Source organism: Lacerta agilis, chromosome 5, assembly GCF_009819535.1.
Source record: "Lacerta agilis isolate rLacAgi1 chromosome 5, rLacAgi1.pri, whole genome shotgun sequence".
Classification (NCBI taxonomy): Eukaryota; Metazoa; Chordata; class Lepidosauria; order Squamata; family Lacertidae; genus Lacerta; species Lacerta agilis.
In genome coordinates, this window is record NC_046316.1 from 46604663 (window position 1) to 46631170 (window position 26508).

The 26508-nt window shown below is 39.5% G+C and overlaps 1 protein-coding gene across 4 annotated transcripts in view; it reads right to left on the reverse strand.

Moving 5' to 3' along the window:
* Window positions 1-26508, reverse strand: part of ATRNL1 (attractin like 1) — a 505113-nt gene that overhangs the window by 411374 nt on the left and 67231 nt on the right. For all 4 annotated transcript variants that reach the window (XM_033149571.1, XM_033149570.1, XM_033149569.1 and 1 more), the window contains 4 exons: window positions 22447-22621; window positions 21690-21777; window positions 12458-12713; window positions 548-731 (listed from right to left, as the gene is read on the reverse strand). In XM_033149571.1, the coding sequence (XP_033005462.1) occupies window positions 548-731; window positions 12458-12713; window positions 21690-21777; window positions 22447-22621 (703 nt within the window). The remainder of the gene's footprint in view (window positions 1-547; window positions 732-12457; window positions 12714-21689; window positions 21778-22446; window positions 22622-26508) is intronic.

Here is a 26508-nt window from a genome sequence, read left to right on the forward strand (position 1 = left end):
CAATGGTTTCATTTAGTCCATTTCCAGAGGAGGAACATGGCAGACTGAACCTCTTTTGTTGGCAGGCTGCCAACAGAGATAATTATGTGGTGATTGATGATAGCCAGGCATAAATCTTCGCTAGTGAATTCACTCTGGAGATAAGAGTGAACAGAGGATTAACCTCTGATGCTCTGAAAAAGTTGTTTTCTATGTTGGGAGACTGAGAAGCTCTCTGTTCCTAGGGGGTGAGCACAGGGCTTTTTTATAGAAAAATAGGTGCCTGTACTCACCATGAAATTCTTACAATAAGTGCCACAATTTTAAACAATAACAATGAAGGAGTAGTGGTACTGCGTACCCTTGAGTACCCCCTGAAGAAAAAGCACTGGGTGAGCAACTTAAGAGCAGAGGAATCAACACCTTGCCCAAAAGCCACATAAGAGCCCTGAGGGGCATGGTGTCCCTTTCTTAATTTGGTTATAACAGGAATTATCCTTTGTTATTTCCTAACATGAAAAATCAAATAATGTTACATTCATTTTCAACTTGAAAAAAAGAATCATACCACGTCCTGCTGTTTACTTCGTATCTGTAAAGATCGTCAACCAATCCATATTTATTACCAGGCAAAGCTTTGTATCCACCATGAACGTAAACCGACTTTGTTGTATCATCATAGACACTGGTATGGCCATATCCACCTTGTACAATTGCACCTTTTGTTTCAGGAACAAGCCAAGAATTTGACCCTTGGAAAGAAAAATAATATAGCAAAAAGGGGGGGGGAGAGAAATCAAATACAATGTTACTCTCACACCATAGAGTTCTTTCATCAAGTAATTAATTTAAAATAATTATGAAACTTGATGCCAAACCCTGTCTAAATTACTTTATCCAAGTACTTCAGATATATATAAATTCATCTTAATGCATTTAATACATTAATTCATATTAACTGCCAAATTTATTTAGCAATTAAAGCAGCATGTGCCCTCCTCAACATCTACCTTTAACAGGTACTGTCTTCACCAGGTACTATGTGTAAGAAGAGTGTTCCCTACATATGAAAGATGGACAAAACTTATTAGGTCCTTGGCATTAGTACTGTTTAGAATAAATAGCTAGAATGAAGAGGATTCTCCGTTAGGCTGCAATAACAGAAGAGGAATCAAAAAATTGCAGAGTTGAATTGTCCTACTGAACATAGTAGGACTTTTTTCTTTGTAAACATGCATAGGCTTATAAATCGGCTTTGTACAGGTGAATACTTACAGTGATATATCTCATATCCTTTTTTTCTATATGATATATTATATGAACTTAAACATTGACCAAATTGTCCTGTTATATAAAAGTAAATAATTGGTCATTCTTTTTGCACTATTTTAAAGCAAATGTAACTATATTCACAATTTTGTACTGGTTTCCAGAAACAGTGTTTTTGGTGGCCCCATTATTTCCTTGGCCTTTCCAGCTATACTGGAACAAGAGTTGCATTTAAAGAAAAAGAAGAAGAAGAGTTTGGATTTGATATCCCGCTTTTCACTACCCGAAGGAGTCTCAAAGTGGCTAACATTCTCCTTTCCCTTCCTCCCCCACAACAAACACTCTGTGAGGTGAGTGGGGCTGAGAGACTTCAAAGAAGTGTGACTAGCCCAAGGTCACCCAGCAGCTGCATGTGGAGGAGTGGAGACACGAACCCGGTTCCCCAGATTACGAGTCTACCGCTCTTAACCACTACACCACACTGGCTCTTTGATGACTATGTTTGTTCCTTTTGTTAGGAAGTTGGGGGGGGGGAGAAGTGTTATGTATTGGGTTTAACACATGTTATGATTCTAACCAATCGTAGAAGCGTAGGTGGACAAAAGTTCTAATGGCAAGCTCTGTCAACTGCCAACTGCCAACTGGCAGTTCTTGTTGGGGCTTTTCAGAGTGTGTTCTTGTTTTAATATGGGAGTGAGCTGTTGAATAAACGAAGTTACATTGGGCTTCTGACTTTTCCTGAATATTTAATATAATATTTAATATAATATTTAATATTATATTAATTTAATATAATATTTAATATAATAATAAAGAAAACAATGGTTCCATTTCAGTGTTAATATTTGCATCCCCACATTTTCATCCAACAGAAATCTCGAAGTCATGTAGCAAAAACATAGAAAATCTATACAGTAATATAAAAAGAGCAATTCAAAACACTTCACAATCCAACTGATACTGTGTTGCGAGAGTTACAAAATCGATTATATGCCCTCACCTCAGACACCGATTCTGGGCAAGAGGAACAAGGACAGCAGTTGCAGACCTCAGAATACACTGAGGTGGCTGTTGAAGGTACAGTGTACAGAACAATTCCTGCCACTCCCCAGAAGAAGAGAAGTGTGCAGAGATAACTAAACGTCCTGGGAGGTGTGCTACCTTCCAGGTGCAAAGAGGCTGCTATGCTTTCCTTTTCCTTGATAGGGTTCCTTCTTCACACTAGCATTTAGCCTATCTTTGAATATTGTTTGCATTTCTAATCAAAAGCTAAAATGTGCATATTGGCGGGCTAATAATCTTTTAATAGAAGCTAAGGGAGTTTCATAAGCTGCAGTGATGCTGTAAACACTACTTATTCCAATACAATTACAGTCATGATATCCTAATAAAGTGAGCATGATGGTGGGTGTGTGGGTGTAATAATAGATCAATACAGCTGCCTGCATATTTGGACTCTCCTTGCAACATGGATAAGGATTTTCCTTGGGAGATGGCTGTTGGGGCTGTCATCATGAGCTCCTGCACTTCAATTTTTATCAACACACCAGTGGGAACACATAGTATCATGAGTACACATATAGCAACAATGCAAGTTGGAAGATAACAGGAAAGAGAGCATTTGTTTTCTGAACACATGCCAAAAAAGCTCATAATTACCAAGCTGAGTCTGAATCAAGCCAGTGGATTCTTAGTCTACTAGAAACAGGTGGATAGTTTGAGAGGCAGTGACTGTCTCAACAACTTCCAAAGTTGTCTCTTTCACCATCTATATAGCAGCCTCATGTAATTAATTAATTAATTAATTAATTGAATTTATATCTAAACCTCTAGTAAAAAAAGGCAGTATACGAAAACGAGACAGTCCCTGCTGTCAGGTTCATAATCTAAAGCAGTGGTAGCCAAACTTGGCCCTCCAGCTGTTTGGGGACTACAGTTCCCATCATCCCTGACCACTGGTTCTGTTAGCTAGGTATGATGGGAGTTGTATTCCCAAAGCAGCTGGAGGGCCGTTTGGCCATCACTGGTCTAAAGAGACATAAATGGTATTAGTAACACTTAAATTAACTACTTCTTAGGAATAGGACTAGAAATAATTCTTGATTGTTATTCTATGAATATGCTTGTTTTCTTTTAAAAAGGCAGTATTTTTGCTCCATAAGATGCACCTGAACATAAGACGCACCTAGGTTTTAGAGGAAAGGGAGAAAACCCTGTTTTTTTAGGATCAGCTCAAAGTTGTGCAGCTTCTTTTGCAAAAGGAAAAGCCCTGTTTTGTTTTGTTTTGTTTTTTGAGGATCAGCTCAAAGTTGTACAGCTTCTTTGGCAAAGAGAAAAGCCCTGTTTTGTTTTGTTTTGTTTTTTGAGGATCAGCTCAAAGTTGTGCAGCTTCATTTGCAAAGGGAGAAGCCGGTTTGTTTGTTTTTTGAGGATCAGCTCAAAGTTGTGCAGCTTCTTTTGTAAAGGGAGAAGCTCCATTTTTTTAGGATCAGCTCAAAGTTATGCAGCTTCTTTTGCAAAGGGAGAGGCCCTGTTGTTGTTGTTGTTGTTGTTGTTGTTGTTGTTGTTGAGGATCAGCTCACAGTTGTGCAGCTTCTTTTGCAAAGAGGAAAATCCCCATTTTTATAGGGTTCAACTCACAGTTCTGCAGCTTCTATAGGAAAGGAAAGGGAGCCGTTTCTACAGTTTCCAGACAGATAATCTAACCAGTCAGTCACATGTCGCTGGGGAAACAAACAGCCTCCTTCTGCAGAAATGGAGGCCTGGTCAAGGGGGCGGGGCCGGAAAGGGAGCCAGTCACCCTTATCTCTTTCCCGATCGCTTGCTGATCAGCTGCTCGGCAGCTTCAACACCCCCTTCTCTCTTTGTTTAAAAAAAAAGCACAATCTGCTTTTGGCCCTTGGGCAATACGGCTCCAGGGACCACGCATTCGCTCCATAAGACGCACAGACATTTCCCCTTACTTTTCAGGAGGAAAAAAGTGTGTCTTATGAAGCGAAAAATACAGTACTTTTAAGTGTTAAATACAGCTCCGATAAGAATGCACAAGGATCTAGTCTACACACTTCAGATTTCTTAACTATGGACTTTACATTGCCTCATATCCTAAGTGCTCACAGGCTTTCCTCTTCTCTTAGACAAAACTCATATCCCTGCTGTTTATACCACAGTGGGATAGCTTATCTCTCTCAGTCATTTTCATTTTGAGACATCACATAGTATTTTACTTGATCACATTAGTCATTGATGTCTCTACAGCTAAACAAGCCAGAACACCTAACCTAGACTGGATGGATGAGAGGTTGCCTGCTCTTGGTATGGTTACACTTCCTCTGAAGGAGCAGGTACACAGCTTAAGAGGTACTTCTGGATCCCTTGATGTCGCTTGAGGCTCAGGAAGCATCCCTGGTGTGGAGTGCCTTCCATGAGCTTTGACTGGTGACCCAGCTACATGCCTATCTGGACAAGGAAAGCTTAACTTCTGTTGTCTATGCTTTGGTAATTACTGCAATGTAATTATATATGTGGCTGCCTCTGAAGATGGTTTGGACACTGATAGAAGTAAGAGCTTTTCCTTGTTACTCACTCTTTTCCAGATTTAAGTTTATGGTCAAAGTAGGTGGGCAAAAATATTTATCTATTCCATTAGAAGCTCTCATATTATTTATTTAAGAACACTATATTGCACGACTACAATGTTATTTGGAGAAAAAAATCTAGTGATGTAGTGGTTTGTGTTTCTTATTTGGGGGAAAAATATCTACTTGAATTTTATCTATACCATGATATGGTGTCTTTCAATATGTATTTCATTTCTTAAAATATTTTTTTTAAATTTATACTGCAGATTAAAAGGTTTTGACAGTTTTCCAAAAGTTATACAAAGCTGCAGCACTTTGTCAGGAAGTGCTTAACTAAAGCATTACTGTTAAGATAATTAGGTTTGTCAAGTGCAAAAGAAAAGGTCATATGCTGCCCCATTCCTAATCATCTCTGTCAAACAACATCAGGCATTACATATCCAGCATTTCCCCTGCCATTTCCATGAGACTAAAACTGGTCTCAACTGTGGTTAAATGTTTACATTTATTAAAACAAACTCATAACCATTGTTTGGCATATTTTGAGTTTTAGTGTATGACAAGAAAAGAGCAAATGTTCCAGAAGTATAGTTCAGCAACATCAAAACTCTGATAGAAAGTTTAGTCTGCTTAGAAAGTAGACCAGTTTAGGTCAAAGCCAAGTACCTATCAATGTCATATGCACATATAACCTATGGATAGCCAAGTGAAGAACTCCAAAAGCCATCATAAGAACAGAAGGAACTAAACTAGCGTGATCAGTAGACAAACACCAATGAAAGCATTGTTGTTGTTGTTTAGTCATTTAGTCGTGTCCAACTCTTCATGTTCTCAAAGCTACTAACATGAGTTTGGCCAAACTGCGAGAGGCAGTGAAGGATAGGCGTGCCTGGCGTGCTCTGGTCCATGGGGTCACAAAGAGTCGGACATGACTGAACGACTGAACAACAACAACAACAACTCTTCGTGACCCCATGGACCAGAGCACGCCAGGCACTCCTGTCTTCCACTGCCTCCCTCAGTTTGGTCAAACTCATGTTAGTAGCTTCGAGAACAATGTCCAACCATCTTGTCCTCTGTCGTCCCCTTCTCCTTGTGCCCTCCATCTTTCCCAACATCAGGGTCTTTTCCAGGGAGTCTTCTCTTCTCATGAGCTGGCCAAAGTATTGGAGCCTCAGCTTCAGGATCTGTCCTTCCAGTGAGCACTCAGGGCTGATTTCCTTAAGAATGGATAGGTTTGATCTTCTTGCAGTCCATCTTCTTGCAGTCTCCTCCAGCACCATAATTCAAAAGCATCAATTCTTTGGCAATCAGCCTTCTTTATGGTCCAGCTCTCACTAATGAAAGCATTAGTACTGATCAATCTGGATTCAGTCACCTGTTTGTTTTTTCCTCCTGTCAGTTTCTCCCCCTTCCCAAGTCCTTATATAAAAATATAATTTAAAAAGAGAATCATCAGAGTAAGGTTTCAGCTTTGTACCTAAATATTAGCAACAATGTGGTATGACAGGTCTCGCTAGTGGTCTGACAGGTCTCACTCACCTAGCAACACAACCACAGAGAAGCCCTGATCTGGGAATTCCCTTCATAAAGGGAAAGAACCGAGACTAAGGCATCCCTAGTAGATCAATAAGCAGGGATAGGGAACTTGTGACCCTTCAGGGGCCACTCATCTGCTCTATCCAGCATGGTCAGTGGTTAGGGATAATGTGGTTTTTGATTCACCATCCCTATCATAAAGGAGTACTTATCATTCCCAATTACATTGTCTCAGAGTTCATGTAAATAGTATTGGTGTCTATATGAACACTTATTTCTTCCTTATTGTGTGGATCCCCTTCTCTATTGATATACTTAGACTAACAAACAGCTATTGGAAACATCTCAATTTCCTCCAAGTTGCATTTACCCTCACTAGGTGAAAGCTAAAAAGCTATTATATTTGAAACAGAAATTAAAAATTGAGAAGAGGTTGATAAACATTTCAGCAGGAGTTTCTGCTACTTGGAAGTCTAGAATTGTGTTTATGCTTTTGAGGTGTTATCACCACCTCTGGGTCTGATACTAGAGCAAAGGAGCTTCCTTTTGCCCTTTCCTTCTGTTATGAGAATTATGGCTTTGGTGGGGAATCTATAAATCTCAGGAGGGGAATTGTGTGGATGGTTTTACTAACTTGAACCATAAAGCTTTTCTGGGCTAGTCCACAGGGAAATTTATTTTGCTTTAGGTTAGCAATACCTCATAAACTCTCTAAGAATCTCAATGTGAGTCTCAAGGAGAATATAATATTATTGCTTTAGCTAAAGCAAGACAGTGCTTTTGTATCTTGGAAAATTTCTGAATAAAGCCTCTACTGGACTGACTTGTTTGAATTTGTAGCAGACAGGCGTCTGCATTCAGAGCCAATTGAAGCATCTTTTTAAAAAAAAAACTATCCCAAAAAAACTAAGAGCATTTTTGCCTCTAAGCAGATACTCCCCACCACCCACCTCTTGCAAAAGAGTAATGTATGCTGCTTCTGCCCTCCCACTGAGATTTTGCCAAAATGCTCTAGGGGAAAATATCCAAGGGAAATGTAATGATAATTAGACTTTGACGTTCATTTTGGCAACATTCTCCTTCTGAACACTCTCCCCCAATGTATTTTACACAGTAGTGGAAATAACAAGTCAAGGTGAAAATTCTATTATAAAATCCTATTTTTGAATAGGCAATTTCAAAATGAAGGATCACCAGCATGTTTTTAAGCTGTGAAGAACCATTGTGCAATCCTCACTACCGGTACTGGAATCCATTTTCACATAAGTGAGGTATGAGTAGATAGTAGCTACACACAGAATCAAGTCTAACAATTATCAACAAATGGAGGTATAGTTTAAGAAGTGTAAAATGTCTCAGGTAACAGTTCATGTAAGAACTCTCTCAAGATGAACAAGATATAGTATGCATATGGACCAGGAAATGTGCACAATTCCCTCTTAATGGAAGAATTATGTGCATGTTCTCCAGGAGTCCGCAAATCTGCACAATAGCTGGTTGTTAGGCATATTAACTGCTTTGTGATGGTACTTATTAGTACAGAGTGGCACCCACTTTTTCTTGCTGCCTTTGGGAGCTTTGTGGTGGCATCAATGACACCCTTATCAAGCTATAGGTATCAGAACTTTTTTTTTAACCCACTTCCTATAGACCTCAGCAGACATGTTCAGTGAACCTTTGCATTCTGCCTCTGTATGATTTCTATCTGTGGGGAAGAACGGGTTTTGACCTCACCACGTGTGCGCTGCTTCTATCTTTTCCATTGGAACACAGGAAAACCACCTTATTCAGAGTCAGACCAATGGTTCATCTAGCTCACTATAGTCTACACTGACTGGTAGCAGCTCTTAAGCATTTCAGACTGAAAGGCTTTCTCAGCTCTGCCTGAAGATGCCAGGGACTGAACTTGCTCTACCACTGAGCAACCATTCACTCCTACAGAAGAAGTAAAGAGGTACATCCAGTGATACCAAGGGATAAGGGGCAGGATTGTCCCTGTCAGCTGTGCCCCAGATTCAATTTCCTGGTCATGCTAGAACATAACACAAATAAAGTAGGAACAGAGATAAAAATGAACATATTTCCTTTCAAGGATTTATTTTTCTAAACAGGACCAAACTGTGCTTTTACAGTAACTATATCTATCAGAATTCAGATTTTCCTGATCTGTTTTCTGTGTTGCCGAGTTCCAAAAAAAGCAGGTTGTATTGAGTTAAGAGTCACCATCTGGAATTTTATAGTTTAAAAATGATCCTACAGCTGCAGCCCTGTAGATAAATGCTGCCTGGGAATTCACAAAAGTTTACTACAAAATGTATTCAGCTTTAGTGGAAATAAGGTTTGGAGGTGAAATGAAACAGGAGGATTATCAACTTCAGAAAATGAACTACATAGTATAGACCAGATCCTACAAACTAAAGCTTTATAAAATGAATCCATGCTTACATAAATACCCAGTGGCATTTGTAATAAAATAATTCCTGGCTACAACGCTTATAACAGCAAAATGTGCCCTCCATTATAAATTTCTCATTAATATTTGATGTAGACAATCTATTATCATTATATAGAAACACAGAAAGTTGAGGTTAATCCTGAATCATAACAATAGCTAACTGCACAAAATACATTTTGCCACCACACAAAGCTTAAAGCCATGAACTTAAGTTTATTAAAATCTGCTCTGGAGTAGAATCTGTTTTACTAATCCTCTACTAATATATTTTTTTAACATTTTAAAGGAAGTCATAAAATGGAAACAAGTCCTAAACACCTTCCCCAGCAATAAAATATTCAATGAACAGAGAAATTTTAGTTTCTAAGTGAAGCAGAAGCCCTCTCTGTAATCTAGCTAACCATATATCTTACATACATTGGAGTCTGGAGTTCCTCCAAGTACTTAGAAATATAAATTTCCACAATGCTGACTATTAATGAGCAATGCAATGTCACAGTAAAAAGTTATTATGACATGTTTCTCGTTTTGCTTCATCATGTGTATTACAGTGTCTACATAGTAAACTATACAAAGTGTATTTTTGTTTCTGACTTCGTATCAGAGCTCAACTCCTGTCTGGCTTGTAGAGACCGTAGGGAATTGATGGCTCCAGTATTAGCTGTCAAGTCTTTCTTCAGGTGCAGAATTTCAGTAGGGATTAAAAGAAGCTAATGTTAGCTCTATGCTCATGAAAACAATATTTGATGTTAACAGCATGAGAAACTCTACAGCTATGTTCCAGCTCCATTTTAAACAAAGCCAGTGCAGCAGAGCTAGGAGGCTAGTATAAATCCATATACTATTGGAGTGGTATTCAACTAACTTAATCAGAGTAGAACTATTGAAATTAATAGACCTATCTTAGTCATGTTCAGTAATTTCAATGGGTCTACTCTGAAAATATGAATATGAATATGAGTGTGTGTGTGTGTGTGTGTGTGTGTGAGAGAGAGAGAGAGAGAGGGAGGGAGAGAGAGAGAGAGAGAGAGAGAGAGAGAGAGAGATTTCTATATCTATATCACTTCTGAACCCTTCCATCTACTCTGTCTCTTTGGTCTTCCTAGTCCTAGCTTAGGTAGACAGAAATTTATTCTCCCTCCCCCCTATAACTTTGTAGCAGAAGGTCACCCCATGACATTAATGGGAAAATAGATTCAGGACAGAGAAAATAAAGCCCTTCTTCACAAAATGCATAACTAAATATTGTAATTCACTGCTGCAATGACTGCATCCACACAATCAAATACTAGCTGAACAAGCCAGGATATGCAAAAGTTGCATATACCTATAGAAAGTATTTGCTGCCACTTCATTTTTAACCTTTTACGTGAGCAGAAAAACAGGCCAGGAAGCCACGGCTTACCACGGCTTCCTCTTATATGTGTACCGGAAACTACAGTTTGTGGCTTCCACACAAGTCAGGATTTTGAAATCAATTTCTGAACTCTGGATTGTTTGGAAGTCATTAACCATGGTACCCAGGTCACATAAAATGAGAAGCCATAGTTAACTGTACCTTTCTAGTTTATTTTACCACCTCACAGAAGCAAAGTGGCAGCTAAGGGGCTGCATGCACATACCGGTACACTGTAATATCTTCTTCTGAGGACCTACTTGCTGATGAAAGTTATTAGCTGGCAGGCACAAGGGAGAGGGGGATTTTTTGGCAGTTGGGATCTGACAACCTCCTGCAAGCTTTTAACTGGACATTAAAAGCCTACTATTTACTGCTGCCTTCCCATCATGTTAATCAAGCTGCTGTTATTGCATTATTCTGTTTTGCTATTTTATGGGCTGTGTTGTTTTAATACCATATTTTCCGGCATATAAGACGACTGGGCGTATAAGACGACCCCCAACTTTTCCAGTTAAAATATAGAGTTTGAGATATACTCGACCGCAGATTCTCCACCCAGCATATAAAATGACCCCCGACTTTTGAGAAGATTTTCCTGGATTAAATCAGTCTTATACACCAGAATATACAATACTTATTACTGGCAATTTTTATTTAGTTACCATATTATGGTTGTGGTTCTAACTATTTTGTTTTTTATATATTTATATATTTGTTTTTCAAACACGTTATAAGTTATCCTTAAAAGGTAGGGTACATATTCATTAAATAAATAAAATAAATATCCTGGTTTATTGAGCCAGAATTTGATTGTGTGATCTGGGCCACTATGTCATGATGGACCCTAGTTTAGGCAGCATTAAAATAGGATTGGGCAAATTAATTGTATGCTAAATTGAGCCAATATTACTTTGAAACATCACATAAATCAAATTACAGTACAATTGAAAATCTGATGCTTCACAGTAATCTTGTATACTTAATGGACTAAAAAGTTTGTGATTGCCTGTTTCTGAGCCCAATTCCTCCTCCCTACCCGCAGTCAATGCCTGAGATGCTATAATGTTTATGAATGTTAGAAATACTATAGTTACAATTAAATACAGTCCTGACTTAGTTTAATGAACCACTTATTACTCACTAGTATAAAGAATGCTACCAGCAATTAACGATAATTAAAAGAGTCCTATGCATAGTGTTTTTTAAAAAAACAAAAACCAGATTAATATATCTGAACATTAAAAAGTACACGTATTCACATCCCAGTTACTGTTCAGTGAATGTGACATCATTAATTAATCACTATTTTTCCTGTTGCAACTACAAAACAATGCCCTTTAACACATTCAAACTAGGAGAAATAAATGTGCAAAAGGATACATTCAACTGTTGAACATTATTTTTCTTTATATGGTACTTCAATAGTGAAATGGGTGGTGCAGGAGTGCATCCTGCTGGACTTTAGTAAAACTGCAGTTAAAAAATTACAGATAATTTTTTATTTCTTTAAAGTTAGTACAGATAATAAACCCAAAGTCTAATATGCAAGAGCATTAAAATCACACATGGTAAATACTGAACTAAATTGTTTTCAGAAGAAAAGCGAGGCAGGAACCAAGTCTTACCCTCTTATCAAACCTGATGTTTTCTGCCATGGATCTGGAAACTTCAGTAACAGCACCTGACCCTTTAGTCAGCTGCCAAAATCCCTTAAGTCTTTTAATGTTTGAGAGCAAGGTTTTGCTTCACGAGAAGTAAATGTCAGATGTGCTGGGCACATGACTCAGAGAGAAGGTGTAAATTTGGGGTTATTAATGGTTGCTTTAATGGAATAATTTTTTAAGATAGGTGAGCTAATGTTAGAAACTAGTTCCCATTGGCCAGATACAAGGGAGAGTAGTGTTCAAGCGAGGCTATTTCCTTCTAATGCTCCTTGTTTGGACATTTCCCAAGAAATGTAACTTTTTCCAGCTTTCACTATCTTTCCCCATTTCTTGGTGATCCACAAAGCCTCTGTATGAGAATCTTCCTCATTTCAAATAAATAATTACATCCTCTTCACATAGTTTTTTTTAAAAAAGACTTGTACCTCTATCAGCACATCAGATAAAGCTCATGCATATCTCAATAAGGATTTGTGTAATTTTAGAATCTCTCTCTCTGTTGTCCCCTATTTGCATCAGAATGTCTTGGATCTATTAATATTAACATACTGAAAATAAAAAACAAACTTACTGATATAGTACTCTTGCACGCTGCTCGTGTAACCATATATTACAGAGTAACCAAAAATCACGACCATGACAACATCCCTGCTATCCAGCTCCACTATGTGTGCAGAATGACCTTCGACCGCATATTGCTGGCCATGAACAAGTACTGCTGGAATTCTGGTACTCCACGTCTGACTGGGTATGTTGAAAATCCATAATTCATCAGTGACATTCCCGGTATTTGTTTCAATTTTGCCTCCATACATGTAAATGTCATCCTGTTTGAAGGGGGGGGGGAGAAAACATAATGAAATGAATACAAATGTCAAAAAATACAAAGCAAAAACCAGCAAAACACTAAAATTGTGATAATGTTATGCTATGGAAATGACACTGGCTTCTAAATTACACTTAATGTATAATACATATAATAATTTAATTTATAATACATATAAACCAGCTCTTACATGCAATGGATATAGTCCAGTGTTTACCTTGCAGAAACCCTGAGTACCCACTGGTTTCTAGTTTCACTCTTCATTTTATTGCTATTCCAAGTTTAGTATAGTATAAACTGCACTGATCTTATCCCTCCCTATTCAGTACATCAACAGATACACAGTGAGAAAACAGCCCCCCTAAAATCACGATTCCTCGGAATAAAGCTTCAGCTGCAAACCCCACCATGAGGTAGGCCTTCATCTCTCTCCTTTTTTTTTATAAAGAATTTATTGGTTTTTTCCATAACAAAAAATACCATCACCCACCCACATTTATACAAAACAAAAACAAACGTAACCACAATTCTTCTTCTTTTTTACACACACAATGAAAAAAGTTCTAGTTTCAAATCTTTACAATTGACTTCCCCTGCCTTCTCTCCTTCGGTTCCAGATCCAAATTCTACTTTAATAACTTCATCTCTCAAAAAAAAAATTAAATTCAAATTTAAACAAACATCTTAATCCATAATAGTTGGTAACATAACTTTATATCTTAACATATTATTCTTATATCAAATCTAAACTATTCTTCTTTCCCTTAAACTGCTGCTAATAACATAGAAATTTAAAATATCCCTTTTCTTGTTAAAAAATAAACTAAAACTTAATGTCTCATCCCTCCGATTTCAGATTACCATAGCAAACCATTTATATTCTGCACTTAACACATTTCACCCTATCCCCCCTCTGTCCAATGTCCTTCTCCATCTTGCACCGGAACCACTCCTCAAATTGTCCTCTTTTCTTGAACATCCACAGAACCAGACACAGTCTCCAACAGACCTTGCATCGAACATCAGGGTGCACTGCTCATCTTCTTTCGGCTTCTCCCATTCAATGCTGCATTCTTCTTCTATTTGTAAAAATCTTAATTTCTTGCCTTTCGCTCCCGAGCTCTCACCTCGGGGGCTGGATATAACATTCCTCGCCGTCCCCGGGCTGCCACCACCGAAGGACGTTTCTTTTTCCGGGAGTCGCCAAACCATCTCTCTCAGTATTCCAATCATCCCCTTCAGCTCTTTGCCAAGGCTCTCTTCCATAGTATCGAATACCTGAAAGGTCTCCTCTGTGGGAAATAGATTTTTTTTCATATCCCCACTCAAAACCTTCAATTTCTGATTAAGCAGTTCCAGTTTCAGAATAGTAATCCTTTGTTCGTCAGTTAGTCCAGAGTTCAAAACAATTTCAAAAACAAAGCCCAACATGGTGAGGACGGGCATAGGTATCAAATTTCAGTTTCTATTTCAATGTTGTCCATCTTGTAACAGTAATTTTCCACTTCGGCTCAGACTTTTCGCAGCCATTTTCTCTGAAACCGGGGTGCTAAGACCATAACTTTCAAAAGGAATATTCTCCATCCTCTTCCTCCCCAAAGGGAGATCTATAAGGTCTCACTTATGAGAAAATCTTAACAATGCAGCCATCCAGTAGCAACAGTATCACAAACCGTTATTTTCTTGCAACCGAAGGGAGGGAGGCAGACTTCCTTTATCTAAAGCCTCCCGGATCGTTAAGTCTTTAAGCTCAGCAACTAATCCAATCAAGTACTCACGACCTCCGGGCTTCTTTTCCTTTCATCTCTCAGGGAGAATGTCGTCGCTTGTCAAGGCCAGTACTCGCCGCTTTTCCGCCCGGTTGGGGCATTTCCCCTAATGGCCCAGCTCCGCGCTCCCTTCACCCCCACTCCCCCTTTACAGGGGGAACGAGGGAAGGGTGCGTAGCCTAGCGGGCCCGCCGGGGAGCCCGAGGCGTGGGACGCTCTTCCCGCGCCTCACCGGAGCCCCGCGTAGCGGTGGCGGGGCTCCAACCCCCGGGCTGGATGGATCGCCTCGCTGCCGAGGCAACCCACGACCGCCCGTGATGGCGACCTCGCCGGAAGTCCAGGCCTTCATCTCTCTCCACACAGGCATCCCTCTGTTACCTTCTTGCCCTTTGAACTATTGTCTTTTCCCATACATTTTGTTGTTTGTCTGGAACAGTTCACAATACCCCTGCCACATTCTATTCCCTATTCCCATATGCTTCCATCCTTTATGAAATATTGTTCCTAAACAGTTCCCTCGAAATGTATCTAAATTAAAATGCTTCAAAGCTGAGGTTAATCTTTTGGTTAAGTAATCTCCCAGTTAATAGTAACTGAATGTTGGAATGAGTTTTGCTTGCAGCAATAGGCAAATCTTAGAAGCAATCGTACAAGTTGCAATCATATAGCCACTTACTTGGGAAAAAGTCACATTGAACTCACTTCTTCCAAATTAAAAGTATTTGCGTGTTTAGACCTTTAACCTTCCCCAAAATAAATTCACACATGACTCAGATATTTGGTTTGGTTTTTGGCAGAATTTAGGTGACACCTTTATTGATTACAACCAAGTGAGTGGTTGAATAGGTTCTGGTTCGACTATCTCACTGCACCCTTGCAGGCAGCCCTGTCCCAGAGCCACGTTCGTGGGACAGACAAGGATGAACACCAGGGACAACTGATGGAGGGTTCACCAAACAGCTGTTCTGATGTCGCCGGGACTTGGCCACTGGCCGGACCCCTTTCGGGGACCGACAAACCATTGAGTCCCTGCATTCCTGTACCGGAATATTCTGCATTTCCATAGGCGTGGCCACATCACGTGCCACGCCTATCACCTGAACCAGAGCCTATCCACAACTTACAAGTTGTGACTAGTTGCTACGCGGCAGGCAAAACCCAAACGGCACCAGCCAATCAGTCAAGTGGGGGAAATTCCTACCGTGCCCCTGTCCCAACAACAGACGACACACGACGGCATAGCAAGGTCAACGCAAGCCCTAAATATAATAAGAGGTGGGTGGGTGTTCCAATGTGTTAGGCCCCAAAGAGGATGCTCATCAGCCTTGCATGGGCTTAAATAGGTCCCGCGTTGCTGCATTTTACGATGCCCCATTGGCCAGATTTCACCCCAGCAACTCGGGACCGACCTATCAGGGGTTGTGGCCTTGATTTCCAATTACCCCCACAACACTGGGTCAGGTTGCAGGTCGCACCGCAACACGTGCCCTCTTTTAATGGAGGACCCAATTTACCATCCACAGTGGTACCTCGGGTTACAAACACTTCGGGTTAAAGACTCTGCTAACTCGGAATTAGTACCTCGGGTTAAGAACTTTACCTCAGGATGAGAACAGACATCACACGTCGGCGGTGTGGCAGCAGCGGGAGGCCCCATTGGCTAAAGTGGTACCTCAGGTTAAAAAGTTTCAGGTTAAGAACGGACCTCCAGAACAAATTAAGTTTGTAACCAGAGGCACCACTGTAATGGTATAATAATGTAACACAGTGGACGTTCAGGTTGTGAACGTGATCCATGTGGGAGGCACGTTCGCAACCCGCAACGTTGGCAACCCGCAGCGCCGCGTCTGCGAACGCGCGGGTCGCAATTCGGCGCTTCTGCGCATGCGCAAAGTGCAATTTAGCACTTTTGCACATGTGCAAGCGCCAAAACCTGGAAGTAACCCGTTCCGGTATTTCTGGGTTCAGTGCGGTGCGCAACCCAAAAACGCGCAGCCTGAAGCGTCTGTAACCCAAGTATAACTGTAATGTCCATGTATGATATTACAGTTTAGGTAGAAAAGCAGTCTTCAAAACAAAGGAATATAGCTCTGCTACAATCCTATGCTTGCTTACCTGGGAGTACACTCCACTGAAATCAGTGGAACTATTTCTGATTAGACATTTGAAAAAAATATAAAAAGGTATGTGATGACACCTTGCTCTTTTAACTTAACTTCATAGAACTGTAGAGTTGGAAGGGACCCCAAGTGCCACCTAATCCAAACCCAACTTCCCCTACAATCTTTCATAATACTGTTTGTTTATTTATTTAGACCATCTATACTGCTTAAAACATTAAAGTATCTCTAGGGGGTGTACAGAAAACTAAAACAATATTAAGTAACTTAAACAACAAATGATTAAAAATGTACATTGTTACATATATGAGACCTGTGGGTATATGGCCGTATATAAATTCAATAAATAATAATAATAATAAATTAATATTACATTGATACAAATAGCTAACAAATATAGACCAAGATCAATTCTTACTTATTTTGACACAGCTCCTCCTCTCAGCCTCCCAATTCACCCAGAGCCCAAACAAACTCACAATTCTCCCACAATCTCACAACCAGGTCACTGTAGGCTTGTTTTTATGAGCAGGCAGCAAGGTGGATGGAGTTTCCTTAGCCTGCTGCAAACTATGTCTCATCCAATAGTTAGCTATGCTGCACACCCCAGTTCTAGACTACAGCAGGTTTGGTTTGGCAAGTTTCCTAGAGGGTCCTAAGGATGGCAGATAAGACATCCCTCCACTCACAGATCTCCATCTGGCCTCTGCACATCACTCCTCCTCCAGCTGCTTACTAAGGAGAGATGAGTGAGTGTTACATTATTATCTGATTGGGGGAGGGGTAGTGGTGGTGACCCGGGTGGCGCTGTGGGTTAAACCACAGAGCCTAGAGCTTGTCGATCAGAAGGTCGGTGGTTCGAATCCCTGAGATGGGGTGAGCTCCCATTGCTCGGTCCCTGCTCCTGCCAACCTAGCAGTTCAAAAGGACGTCAAAGTGCAAGTAGATAAATAGGTACCGCTCCGGCAGGAAGGTAAATGGTATTTCCATGCGCTGCTCTGGTTCTCCAGAAGCGGCTTAGTCATGCTGGCCACATGATCCAGAAGCTGTACATCGGCTCCCTCAGCCAATAAAGCGAGATGAGCGCCGCAACCCTAAAGTCGTCCGCAACTGGACCTAATGGTCAGGGGTCCCTTTAACTTTAGTGGTGGTGGTGGGGAAGTTGCTCAATATACTGACAAGCCTTTCTACATGGCAAGCTAATGGCTATGCTTGAAACAAAAGGTATACTGCTATACTGTCTCTGAAAGAATTGATTCATTCTGCTATCTTCATTGTTCTTTGATTCTTGTCAATCAGCAGGCAGGGCAGGGGAGACTAAGCAGTGGGTGAGCTGGGAAAGGACCTAGAGGAGGAGGCCCTATGGGCTGCATCTTACCTGTAACTGGAGATTTCCCACCCCACCTCTTCCCTAGAAGTTTGCAGCTGATGTGTAAATGCAAAACCATCAGAAAAGCACTGTGGGGCGGAGATCCAATCTTGTATGGTGCTTGTGGCAGTGAAGCTTTGCCACAAACAGTTCGTGCAGTGAACATACACTCAAGCAGGAAGAGAAAGTAGAAAGGAAGACTGAGAGGATGGATAAGAAAGCCAGAGAGTAAGTTCGCTAGAGATTGTGTTAATGGTCATTGGGGAGGGGATGAACATGAGGGAAGGGGATTTTCACACAGTCCATTGGAGGGGAGAGTTACTGTGCATGTAGGTGAGCTACTTATCAGTCCAAAACCATTTTTATTTGTAAGTCTCCAGAAAAAAATGCAGTGTTTTTTATATGCTTGAAGTTGACCTAATTTTGTTCAGTGTTTAATCAAAAATGTCCCAAACTTTCCATAGCATAGACATAAGTATCCAATTAAATTGAAAGTTAACCAAGCCCAATCAGATGAATTGGTACAAAGTTGAGAAACGGGACTCTCCTGATTTTCATTGTGTAATACAAATGGTCACTTTTGGATTTGCTTGAGTCACTGTCTTATAAAATTAAATTCAATTTAATGTAACTGAATTACATTTTTTTTAATTGGAGGTGACATTGGCTAAATCCAAGTCTTCACTTCCTCACAGTTCTCATCCTTACGACCTCTAGAAAAAGGCTTGGAAACACTCCATGTTTCTGAGTGCTACAAGAACCCATTGTGCAAACTCAAAAAAGACAAGCCAATTACGATGGGCAGTGCTGAATTAACCACATCACCGTGGGCCATTGCAGCAATTGTTATTAACTTTTATTTACTGCTATTCATATATCCATATCTCGGCATGACTTAATTGTTCCTTTAATTACCAAGAGAGGTCATAAATGATTATCAATTGCTCTTTTACATTTCCCCCCAAAGCTGCAAACTGTAGAATGGTACTGTACTAGAGAACAACAATGTCACATGTGTGAGCTACGGATCTGAAAGAGCGAGGAAGAGGCCTGCATGAAGTGGCTCAGCCTAGGCTCTTCCTGTCAGTGTCTGAAATTAAACTTTTCTATCTCCACACAGCCATTCATGTTTACCAACCCTGAATGTATTTCCAGGGCCAGATCCATCAAACATCTATCTCTTCCTAAAAGATGGATAGAAATGATAATTTCACCAGCTATGTTTCCCTTGTCGAAATGCTGGATTATGGTAAAAAGGCATGCCTTTTAGAATTTGCCTTTCACTGCAATTCAAAGGTGTACAAACCTATGAGCTTCCTGGCTTACTGTCTACAGTATTTCATCATTCCTTGCCTGACCATTTCCTTCCTGTAATCCATGTATATAGCCTCTACTGGCCACAGGCCCATATTCTGCTTTGCCACTCTCTTCTTTTAATTCATGGTGCCTGCACCACCTGCTGTTTTCTCAGCTACCATATTTCTCAGCCTTCCTATTACTCTTGTCACATTGTTTAGCAATTCTGACTCTAAGCATGCCTGAGTCTACTCCTGTCTCTCACTGATGCCAAGCCCATTCAACTTCTTCTGTCCTGTAAAGTTTTCCATGACCACCCTGGCACCATTTCATTAACCACTTCTTTTCTCACCTACATTTCCATCAGGAGCCTAGCTTTTAAGTATGCTGCTTTGAGTGAAGGGCAGAACTCAGAGCAGAACATTTCCACTTCAATTATAGACTGTTATAACATTTTCTTCTTTCCATTACATGCTTTTAAAACCCATTTTCACTCCTCCCACACAATCTCCATCTAGATTATTGCAAAACACAATAGTCAGGTACAGATTTAAATAGTTTCCTTTTACTATAGACACAACTGCCATATGAATATCATGTGTGGATTAAAAGCACTTCAGAATACACACACACATGCGCACAAACATGCGCACACACACACACACACACACACACACACGCACACACAGTGTGACTGGCTTAAAACTCCAAAAATGATATTGAACAAGGAGCAGTCTAATAAATATTCCTACCTCTGCATCTCTTGCTTTCCTTAAACAAAATGAAAGACTGGGGGTGGGATGGGGGTGGGGGAGTTCCGCAGAATGTCAGCGACTCTCAGAATCATTGTGTGAAAACTGCACAGAGACACCAAATTAATACAGGGAGACAAACTTATCAATTAGATAATTTTCTCTTCCTTCCACTGTGCTCAGTAGACCTTGTACTGATGAATAGCAAAGGAATGGAAGTAATACCCTAAGTCTCAAAGCACCATACAGTCAAGTTTTATTGAAATAAATGTTGTTTTTGCTGTGGCAGTAGTTTTAGGATCACAGTCTAAAATGTTTTTAAACGAACTGTCACTTAAGATGATCAGTTATTCCTGCATAACATTACAACCTAAACTACAGCAATGAAATTAAATATCTGCAGAATGGAACAATAATTTGAAAAGTGCTTTATAAATAATCATCTAATTTATCCTTCCACAGCCTTCTGATCATTCTTCCTACTTTCTGGAAGCTTTTGTTTGATATTCAAAAACAGGATCAAGTTCAGATCTGTACCTACCAAATAAATTCCTACTTTACAACCTTAACTACTGACACGGGTGGCACTGTGGGTTAAACCACAGAGCCTAGGGCTTGCTGATCAGAAGGTTGGCAGTTTGAATCCCTGTGACAGGGTGAGCTCCTGTTGCTCGGTCCCTGCTCCTACCAACCTAGCAGTTCTAAAGCACCTCAAAGTGCAAGTAGATAAATAGGGACCACTCCGGCGGGAAAGTAAACGGCGTTTCCGTGTGCTGCTCTGGTTTACCAGAAGCGGCTTAATCATGCTGGACACATGACCCGGAAGCTTTATGCCGGCTCCCTCGGCCAGTAACGCGAGATGAGCACCGCAACCCCAGAGTCGGACACGACTGGACCTAATGGTCAGGGGTCCCTTTACCTTTACCTTACTGCATGGCCAAACAAAATAATTCCAACAAACATATTTTTCCTGTTTAAGAAGAAAGCAGAAATGTTAGAATCTAGCCCTTCAGCTCAACTAGTGTAAATCACAATTGCAAAACATACAACTTTGAAGTCATAGTCCAAGTGGAGCTTCAAAACCAAATTGTTTCATATTTCCATGCATGGCTAGTCCCTGTTGGGAATGATCCTCTCACCCCAACTGATGTGCTGGAAACAGTACAATTGCAGCTATCTGAAATACAGTTTTCTGTTCTCAATTAAAGGTCAGCAGATTGGGTTTGGGCTCAGCTCACAAGTTTAATAATAATACCCCGCCCCATCTGGCTGGGGAAACCATGGGTGGCTTCCAACAGAATGTTAAAATACAATAATATATTAAACATTAAAAGCTTCCCTAAACAGGTCTGCTGTTGAAGGCAGGCAGCAACAGTTTGGGACATAAAAACTTAATTCATAACCTAAGGTTTTGTTTGGTTTGGTTTTTACAATATGGTGATTTAATGAAAAATAGAATAAAATAATTCTTTACTCAGAATTCTGAAGTGTGTAGGAAACTACCAAAAAGAATAGGACATTCAAAGAATGAACTGACAAGACCACATGGACCAAAAAGATTAATTGCCTGTAAAGAATGGAGTTTAAAGCATGGATATGAAATAACTTCAATACAGGTGTTCAATAGCTCAGAAATTTATAAAGTTAAATATTACCCTAGATGAGTCAAACCTGATATAAAGCAATAGTGTGTCCATATCTCTGAAGAGGTCCTTTTGATACCGGTACTACATTCCAGATGCTGCTTTCCAAATTGTAACTAAAAAGGGTAAAAATAAATATAAATAAATAAATATGTCAACCAAGGAAATTCTAAGTCTATAAATTTTGGAAACAAAATTATTGTTTTCAGTTTAGTCATCATAACTATATAATTTGGGAATTAATTGTTTTAATTGGGCTATTATTGGGGGTATATTCAAAAACTAATTTAAAAACATTAAAAATACAGATGTATTCTAACCATAAGATGATATTTTGAATTCTATGAGCCACTTGATCAGCTATATTTCACTTCATTTAACTCTAAGAATATTACTAAGGTGAAAGAATGAACTATAATTCAAGAGGGCAATAACCAGAGACTGGGGTGAATGGAACTTAATTCCCTTTGTATAAAACAGAAGGTAATACAAGTAGCGAAAGTGTTCTCACAGCAATTTTCTTTTTCAACAGACTATGTCTTCATCTCGATTCCTCAAACTTTCATCAGTTTGAAAACCATAATATGTATGCTAGAACACACTCCATTTTTCTGAGCAGCAAAATGTCCAGGGGTAATGCTACAAAGTTTAGAATCCTTCGGACAAGACAGCCCTGAAGTTTAGGATGATTGACGCTGTGTGGGTGATGTATAGGGTAAATGCTATTTATTAAGTAACAATAAATTCACACAAAACAGTAATGAAAGGCCAAGGAAATTACTTACTTTAATACCATTTGGAATGTGCTGTAGTTAAATGCATATCCCCCAATCACCCACATAAACTTTCCATGTAGAACTGCTTTATGCGAAGCCCGGCTTACAGATGGACTAAAAGGCTTCACATTAGGTAGAATCCAGTATGACTCCGTTGAAGGAACATTCAAAGAACAATCAGGACCTGTGTATAAAAAAAAATTATGGGGAGAAATAGTTACACCTGAGCTTTACAGCCTCCTAGGCAAAAGTGTTAAAATTATATGAAGGTTAGATGGAAAAACTATGCTGACAAAAGCAATGTTCATTGTAGAAACTACTCTACAGATTCACTGAAGAACCATCCATACAAAAGTAAAATATTGTAAAATAGTTTTAGTAGTTGGGTAGAGAGGGAAGAGAGATAAATAAGGTAAAGAGATAAAGGTACCGGTACGTGGACAGTCACTGCAGAAAGCCATATGATTTTTAAACAAAGGTTTACATAGGATCCGACTTTTAGGAATATAGTAGTGTGAAGTTTATATGCTTTCTTTTTTTAAAAAAAAAAGGTTAGGGTATGATGGCAAGCAAAAATGAAACAGTCCCATTTATTTAGGGGTTCCCCCCCCCCCAGCAAAATACTTCTTTTTCAATGTCTTTGGGCATATTAGTCTTTGTTCTAAAGGAAAATCTGAACAAACTTTAACAGATTTGGCTATAAAATTCATTAGCTTGGTGAGAATTGAACAGAAACTTTGGTATAACTTGTGGTGACACATTTGAAAATACTTCAAATACACTTGCTACTCATTTAGGTTATTAATAACAACAACAACAACAACAACAACAATAGATGAAATCTGACATCACACTATTAAAATGGTTCTGCCACCCAAACACCATCCTAAGACCATTACAAGTTGAATGGATCTGCCTTTGACATAGGTATGAAATCAATTCAGTTCATAATCTTATATCATATCTATATTTCTACTTTAATAAAGGATAGTGAATACAGTAGTACTTCTGGTTACGTACTTAATTTGTTCTGGAGGTCTGTTCTTAACCTGAAACTGTTCTTAACCTGAAGCACCACCTTAACTAATGGGACCTCCTGCTGCCGCTGCGTTGCCACAGCACCATTTCTGTTCTTATCCTGAAGCAAAGTTCTTAACCTGAAGCATTATTTCTGGGTTAGCGGAGTCTGTAACCTGAAGCATCTGTAACCTGAAGCGTATGTAACCCAAGGTACCACTGTAGATCAAATCTTCATCTCATCAGAACCCTAAACACAATCTAAGTTCTTCAATCAGATTTAAGACTACCATGAGTTATAGTTGTCACATTTCAGCAACAACAAGCATTTTATTTATTTAAAGAAGTTCCTGAGCTATAAACACAACCAACAGTTACATGAATCAACATGTAAGCAATTATTCTTAACAGACCGATTACATTCTTTTGTTTACAAATTATACCCTGGTTTTTAAAATGGCAAGTTGTCTCCTTACTTTTTTAAAATATTTAAAACCAAATGTGTATTAGTTTTAACTTATAGAAGGGGTACTTTTGGAAAAACAGTGACACCAAGTGGTAAAATATATACAAAGCACTGAAACATACCACATTTTAAATAAACACCTTTTTTGTGTAACAAATTTTAAATAAGCAAGTCTTAAAAATATTCAAGACACACATAGTGCCAGTGTCTGATACTTTGACATGGCATACAACATTTAGAGTCATTGTGAAAAATATTGAACTTTACCATTTATCTGAAAAATGCAAAATCATGTTTTGTTTGGGGATAATTCAATGAAATATGTGTGAATTAAAATATATGAAGTAGAGTAAAACGTTGTGTGCACAACAGGGTGTTAATATATGCATGGGTTACACAGATCCAGTTTTTCCATGTGTGCTTTTATTCACACATGAGCTCTTTCAATTAAAATCTATCTCAGTGTTTCCCATACATCCATCCAAGCAGGCAGTGCTTAATGAGATGTATTTACACTGTGTGATGTAGTCCCATCCCTCAATTACTATTTCCATGACCTATGGAAGTTCCTGAAGTCTGTTGTGGGTATGCAAACCGGATTTTTTTTACCTGTGCATGCATACATTTTTAAGACCCATAGAATAGCACAATTATGAACTATCACCACAGTTAAATTTTCAATTATGTTTCATAGTAGACAAAAGGGCTTATTTAAAAATAAAAACAAAAACTGAAATACATTAAATTTACACACACAGAGAAACACACACACCATGCATGACCACACCAGGTAGAGAGCCAGCAGCTCATCAAGGAATGCCTTGCCAAAGACAAAGATGGGTGAGGTAGGTAGAGGAACAACTGATCTCCTGACTCTTCTCCCCAACGTAAAAAGTCATTGTGTGGGTTGGAGAATAACTATATATGGCCAAGGCATGGTGGGGAAGAGCAACTGCAGATGGGATTATAGAAAGTGCTTTTCTTTTTCTTGCCCCTTTTCCATTTTCAACAAGAGCAGGTCTGCACAGCTATTTTAAATTAGAAACAATGGTGAGAAATTGCCTCCAGCCACAACCAGTGGCACTGGGCACACTATGTTCTTTCATTTGAGTGGAAGGAAACAGAATAGCTAGGCTGTGCTCAGGCATTGAGCAAGCAGAACTGGAAGTTGTGGTTACAGATAACAGCCATCAAAACATTGCCATATATGTAACAAAACAAAACAAAACACAGTGTGATTTAATGCATCCACACTCCACCAATCAAGAAAAACAAAATTAAAGGGGGGGTATAGGCTGCCAGGGGGCCTTCTCGGTGGTGGCACCTGCCCTGTGGAACGCCCTCCCATCAGATGTCAAGGAAATAAACAACTACCTGACTTTTAGAAATCATCCAAAGGCAGCTCTGTTTAGGGAAGTTTTTAATGTTTGATGTTTTATTCTGTTTTTAATCTGCTGGGAGCCGCCCAGATGGTGGGAGTATAAAGAATACATTTTTATATTATTATTATTATTATTATTACTTGAATAGGGATGACGCAGAAAAAAAGGAAAGCCCATGAACCTATGGGGTGCATTGAATCCACTTTAAACTGCTCCTCTGTGTGCATCCCAAAACTTAAAGGGAAATAGATATTGTAATTGGTTAGAATGAGAGGCATTTTCTGTAAAAGAGTTGTTCATGGTGTACTAGGAATCTATTCACCACTGTTACATTGCTGCAATATCACTACTCCCTGTAGTGTCTGCAGCCTCACATAGTGGACAGCATAAAGGCAAAATGAGCAGAGTTAAGTTGTGCAGATTGCCCAGATGCAAACTGTGCATCTGGTTGGCTCCACAATGTTTTTTACTGACACCAATGTATAGTTTGGCCCCAGATAATCAACTAACTCTTTAGCAATTGTTGTCCATTTTAAAAAATCATTTATTAATTGTATTTTTTTAAGAACAATATATTTGGTACTGCCAGAAAACCCATTGGCTGTACAAGAGTAACAGTATTACTAACTAACATACCATATGTGCCAGGCATTTATGAACAGCTTGGCTTTTCATTTCCTGGAGCCTGTAAATCTGTGTGATGCAGCTGATTGCAACTTTACCTGCAATAGTTTTAATCTACATGTGCTTGCTGCTCTCTCTTGAGTTTTATGGCATGCCCTCTTCATCCCTGAGGGTGATTAAAAGCAGGTATTTCTTGGTGGCTGGCATTGTTAGGATAAAACACCAGAGATTTCTGGTGTGGGTCATGTGTTAGCAGGATAAACTCCTTAAAGGTTCTACGATTGTTCTCATGCTGGAAAACGCCTAGCTGGGATCAAAACAATCATACAGCTAGTTCTATTTGCCCAAGTCCCTGGGTGCACCTAAATAATTTGCTTGGAATCTTTGTTTCTCTACATGTGTAGAGGGTTGTCTAAACTACAGGCTTTTGTATTAAGTGAACTGTTACATTAGTTGGACACCTCATGGGAAATGTCGTTGTTGTTCAGTCGTTCAGTCGTGTCCGACTCTTCGTGACCCCATGGACCAGAGCATGCCAGGCACGCCTATCCTTCACTGCCTCTCGCAGTTTGGCCAAACTCA